Source organism: Danio rerio, chromosome 2, assembly GCF_052040795.2.
Source record: "Danio rerio strain M-AB ecotype USA chromosome 2, GRCz13ab, whole genome shotgun sequence".
Classification (NCBI taxonomy): domain Eukaryota; kingdom Metazoa; phylum Chordata; class Actinopteri; order Cypriniformes; family Danionidae; genus Danio; species Danio rerio.
In genome coordinates this window covers 28,027,048-28,033,216 of record NC_141022.1, presented here as the reverse complement: position 1 = coordinate 28,033,216, position 6,169 = coordinate 28,027,048, and the positions used below count along the sequence as shown (strand labels likewise).

Sequence of the window (6,169 nt, the reverse complement as noted above, 5' to 3'; positions counted from 1 at the left end):
GTTTGTATTGGTTGAGTAGTGATGTACAACAATAGTTATTCTCAGGCCAACTTTGGCTTGGCTGCCAAGAAGATGCACAAGTCGAAAGGCAAGAGCTGTGGTTACTACATGAAGATTGTCTTCTTTTTCTCCTCGCTTATCCAGTCATTGATCATCGCAAGTCTGGTGCTCTTTTTGGTGTATGGACAACCTGAGCATACGGTCGAGGAGAAGAGACTGCAAGAGTTGGACCAAAGTGTCAGCAAGCTCACTATGGAAAATTTCATTCTCAGAGGGAAGGAAAAGAACCTCACCAAAGTTCTGAATGTCACTCTCACTGCAAAGCTAAGCAATGACAAGCTTGTGGCTGAATTACGCAAACTAGCAAACACCTCATCTATGACAATAAAGCACCTGCAAACAACAATGGTGAGGCTTTGGTGAAACATTTATTATTTTTGTGTTTTCAAATTACAAAAATGTATTTTTTTCTCTGAAAAGTTTTGTCAATATTCCTAAAATGTTATTTTTTAATGTTGTAAGAATGTTCTCAATTGGTTATATGATCATTCTGTATGTGTTAATGGTAATTTAGGAGTAGACAGATATTCAGAATAACATCACTATGTTTGTTGTGTGCTATGTTTTACAGTGTCGATGTGACTTGCAAAGAATGGCAGCACCTCGCGCATGCCCTCCTGCATTTTGTCCAGATTCAAATGGTGAGATGGGTTTTCAGCATACTATTATCATTTTAAAATTTACTTTACTTTTACCAGGTTGATCTGTATAAAAGTTGTGGATTTTGTTTATTTAACACACTGACTGTAAATCTAAAGTTAAATTGATAGTTCACTACAAAATGAAACTATACTCGCCATTTACTCACCCTCAAGTTGAAAGCAGCTTTTTTAGAAACATGTTTTTAAAGAAGATATTTTGTAACCAAACTGTAGCCGCTGACTTTCGTTATAGGAAAATAAACTATGGAATTCTGCTTAGTTGCTGACATTCTTCAATTTGGATATGAATTCCAATTTTTTTCAGTAATAAAATGTAAATATCCTACACTGTACAAATGCTGGCTTCCACACAATACCTTCATGTTGTCCCAACACAAATCAGTTTAGTTAACGTCAACGTTTTTACAAGTTTAAGTGGATTGGACATAAAACAAATAATTTATCCCCCAAAATCCTCAAGAATTGTGTTGATTCAGCTCTTTTTAATTAAGTAGTTTGAACAAGCAGCAAACATCGTTTTTTGAGCGTACATAGTAAAAAAATTGGGTTCCACACAATTCCTTCCTGTTGTTCAAATGCAAATTGATTAGGTTAACTTAATCGTTTTTACAAATTTAAGTGGATTGAACAAAAAACAAAAGAAAAAAACAAAAGAATTGTGTTGTTTCAACTAATTTTACAGAAGTAGTTTGAACAAGCCACAAATGTTTTTTTTGAGTGTATGTTAGCAAACATAAATTTTTTAAAACTGTTTTCTCCTCCAGAAAACAACAAACGCTTGCAAAGCATGCTGCAGCAGTCAAATGAAATATTAGAATTGATCAAAGACAACTTTACTCAAACTGTGGCCATTTTGAGATCCGAGTTAGACACCTCCAATAAAGACAAGGATGAGTTTCACTTGGACGCAATCAGACTGAGACGAGACAAGGCTTACCTTGAAGAAGAGCTCCACTTGTATGAAAAGAAGTGCAAAGAGGACTTTGTTGAATCCTTACGAGGAATCCCCAACGTCACCAAAGAATTTCTCAGAAGGATCGACGACCTCTTCTCAAAACACATTTCGTTCATGCTGACATGTGATAAACAGAGTAATCAGCTTGAAAATATTCGCGGAAACTGCAGTAGTCTTTCAAGAGAGGTCGAGAACAAGCTCCAAACATATCTGAACATAGTGGGTGACCAGTTCACAAAGATTAATGGAGAAAACGCCAAATATGTGACCCAGAACAAACGTTTGACGGAAGATGCTGAATGGTGTAACCAGAATCGCAGCGCCATGACTCGTGAACATCGCAATAGTCTTGAGCAGCTTCAGCGCAAGAACGACCAAGACAGTGAAAAACTTCTGCTGGAGAACCGAAAACTAAAAGGGGACAACGGGATGAAAGACAAACTTCTTTCTGTCAATGAAAACAAAATTCAAATGCTCACAAACACCATTGACAACCTCAATACCTCGCTTGCCAGCTGTAAGGTGAGTTTTTTAGACTTAATATAATTAATAGAATAATAATGTAATAATGTTTTAATACTGTTTGTGTATTTTTTATTTAAAAATTAAAAACAAAATGATTATGTAAATTTATTTTTTAATGACTTTCTCTACTATTCAGCGAACTAGCCCATTCATGCCAAACCCCTTTGGATCTCCTAACATCCCAAATACTGGTCTGGGCTCAACAGGAATGAGCAAACCCAACATGCCATGGTCAGGGGCCGGCTCGAGCGGGCCAGCATATCCTGGTATTACTGGGACAGGATCAAGCTCAAGATGGGGCAGCACAGGATCAGGTGTGACAGGACCACTTAATACACCTCTAGGTGGAACAGGGACCCTCCCAAGCACAGGATTAGGTGGGCCAGGATCAAGTAGAACAGGTCCAACCCAGACAGGGACTAGTAGTTTTGGTGGAGCAGGACTAGGGCTGACAGGATTGGGTAGTGCTGGAAGTTTTCCTTCAACTGGCAATACTGGAACAGGTTCAACAGCATTTGGCAGTGCAGGATCAAGTGGAGTAGGAGTGGGAAAACCAGCAACAGGAGGTTTTGGCTCAGTGGGATCTAATCCAACGGGATTTGGCGCAACTTCTGGAGGAGCTAGAACAGCAGTGGACAGTCAACCAATAAGTCAAGGTAAATTAAAGCGGAGGTAGTTTGATTCTGGACTTTTTTAATTATTGTTTATTGTGCTTTACATAACTCATGACCTTTTGTGTCTGATTTACAGCACAGATAAATCTGCATTTGAAGGAGCTGCATCGATATTCACTCCCAAACTGAGGGAGTGAACAAAGACCTGGCGAAATCCCAGGAGCGTCTGTATAAAGACTGATTCATTAACGGGTTGAAAATAGAACTCCTATATGCACTTACCACTGCGAGTCTGTATTGTGAATAATAATTATTAACATGAATAGTAATGTTATTTTGTAGGAAGAAATTGTTTGTGCCATAATTTCATTTATGCTTGTATATATTGTGTAATATATATCTTGTATATAAATACATATACAGTTGAAGTCAGAATTATTAGCCCCCCTGAATTATTAGCCCCCTGTTTATTTTTTCCACAATTTCTGTTAAACGGAGAGCAGTTTTTTTTCAACACATTTCTAAACATAATAGTTTTAATAACTCATTTCTAATAACTCAATTATTTTATCTTTGCTATGATGACAGTAAATAATATTTTACTAGATATTTTTCAAGATATTTCTAAACAGCTTAAAGTGACATTTAAAGGCTTAACTAGGTTAATTAGGTTAACTAGGTAGGTTAGGGTAATGTAGCAAGTTATAGCTATAGTAGCAAGGAATAATTCTGACTTCAACTGTATATATTAAATTTATCACTGTAATTTACTCAGTATTTTTTGTAAACTATTTATCTTTGTGCTTTGTAAAATAAAAAATCATTGAACAAAAAAAAAAGCAAACATGTTTTACTAGTCTTTACATTTCCGCCTTTTTGTTTTAGTATATTTAATGGTTGATGAAATATGTCATTTACACATATACAGTTATACATGCCTTTACAAGTCATGGTTCTCAGAGCTATCAATCAACAAAGTAAAAAATTAACTGCATTTGTTTTTGTATGGCTAAATTAGTAATAGTTGCTAAATTCTCCAATGGTCTTATAACATTTCTACTAATTTTTAAATAAATGTTTTGACATTTAGTGCTATTTTGTTCTTAAAAATAACAATTGGCCAGCATAACAAATGTTTTCATTAGTTTTGATTGAAAAACAGGAAAATTCCAACAAATACAGAATTAATTTCTTAACTATTCTGAAGTTAAAACATTTAAATTGTGTTGTTAATGAATATATAAATGTATAAATACCTGGCCATTTTTAGTTATTTTATGAACCCCAAAATGACCACACTTTTATTTTAAATTTGTAAGAAATGTCATCAAGCATCAGATAGGGCGTCATGGTGGCACAGTGGGTAGCACAATCATTGGTTCGAGCTTCAGCTGGATCAGTAGCCATTTCTGTGTGGAGTTTGCATGTTCTCCCCATGTTGGCGTGGGTTTCGTCCAGGTGCTCCAGTTCCCCTCACAATTCCAAAGACGTGGTATAGGTAAATTGGGTAAGCTAAATTGTCCATAGTGTATTTGTGTGAATGAGGGTGTATGGATATTTCCCAGTGATGGGTTGCAGCTGGAAGGGCATCCGCTGTGTACAACATATGCTGGATAAGTAGGCGGTTTATTCCGCTATGTATTGCTATACATATAATAGGGACAAATCTGTCTTAGGTATCAACTTAAAGTGACAGTTCACGCCAAAATGAAAATGACCTAATCCCAAAATTCACCCTATAATTATATGATCATTAATAATGTACTTTTATGATTCAAATAAGAAGATATTTTGAAGAATGTTGTGCACCAATTGACCTCCATAGTAGGAGAAAATATACTATGGAAGTCAATGGGTGCCAGCTTCCAGCATTCTTCAAAATATCTTCGTTTTTGTTCAACAACAACAACAACAACATCAAAAAACAAAAATTATAATAGGTCTTAAAACAATTAAGGGTAAGTAAATGATGACTTTTTGGCTGGACTATTCCTTTAATATTGCGAAACTTTCAGCTCAGCCCTGAACACAACTAGTACAGAATGTTTTGGCATTCCTTCTGCCACTTAGCAAGCCGGAAACAAATTGAACAAATGTGTTTATATTAAAATACAATGACTCCAGGCCACAGGTGACACCGATGCAGTAAAATGAACATACGCACAAGAAGAACTATCAATGAAATTTTCAATGGGTCCACTTCGCATAAGCCTAAAATAGCTCTGGCTAACCATCAGGCTATTGTCATTGTTTTGCGTCAATGGGAAGCACTATTAAAAACAGAGCCGCTCTCCAACCAAAGCAAATCCATTTAAGTGTCATGCCCAGTAATCACTCACCCAACATGCAGGAAAGTTAAACTCAGTAAAGCGTGAATCCATTCTGCTGCTAAATATGTCGGTGAATACTGTTACAATCTTGGAGTGCAAGATGGCAACATGTGCAAAGTGAACATGATGTAAAACAATGAAAATGGTTTCCCATGTCAACAAGTATCCTGGCACCAAGAATGGCAAAATGGTGAATCAGACAAAAGCCAAGAAGCAGGGCGCCAATTAATATATGGAGGCGTCACAAATAGAGCCCGCAATCCTTAAAGGATATCCTTTGTTTGACATGCTTGATTTTCCACTTAAGACAGTAAGATGTCCTGTTGTCAAACAGTGTAGACAACTACTTTGAAGATCTATGTCAGGAAAATGCAGTCGCTGTTTGTGTTCAGTGCTATTGTTTCTGAACTTGACATGAATGTGACTTATCCCAAATGATAGAAGAAAAAAGGCCACTGGATGGTCCACATGAGTTGTTTTACAACCCCAGATCACAAAAAGTTGTAACAGTATAGAAAAAAAGTAGGGATTTCTTACTTTGACTTTATTATTTACAAATTTACTTTGTATTTCATTGCAGATGATAAAACAAACAATATTGAATGTGTTCATCATGATAATTATTGAAAAAACAAACAAACAAACAAACAAAAAAAACATGTATTACAATTTTGGTTTTTGCAACAAATAAAAAAAAGGTAGAACCGTAAAGCATTTGCCACTTATAATGTTGCCATTGCTTTTCACAATTTACAAGATGTTTAGGGACTGAAGACACCAAGTGATGAAGTGTTTCAGGTGTAATTTTGTCTCATTCTTCCTGCAATCAAGTCTTAAGGCGGGCAGCAGTACGGGATCTTCATTGTCGCAATTTGCACTTCAAAATGTACCACACATTCTCTACTGGAGACAGGTTGGGACTCCAGGCAGGCCAGTTAAGTATGTGTATCCTCTTCCTTCACAGCCAGGTCTTTGTACACTCTCAGAAATAAAGGTACGTGAGCTGTCACTGAGGTGGTTCTT

General features: G+C 36.3%; 1 protein-coding gene across 1 annotated transcript; it reads left to right on the top strand.

The window, feature by feature from the left end:
* Positions 1–3,629, top strand: plvapa (plasmalemma vesicle associated protein a). The gene is given in 5 exon segments (NM_001114577.1): positions 1–408; positions 632–701; positions 1,487–2,199; positions 2,339–2,858; positions 2,953–3,629. Coding segments are annotated over 5 exon segments (1,743 nt in total). The 5' UTR covers positions 1–21; the 3' UTR covers positions 3,006–3,629.
* Positions 3,630–6,169: the final 2,540 nt, after the last annotated feature.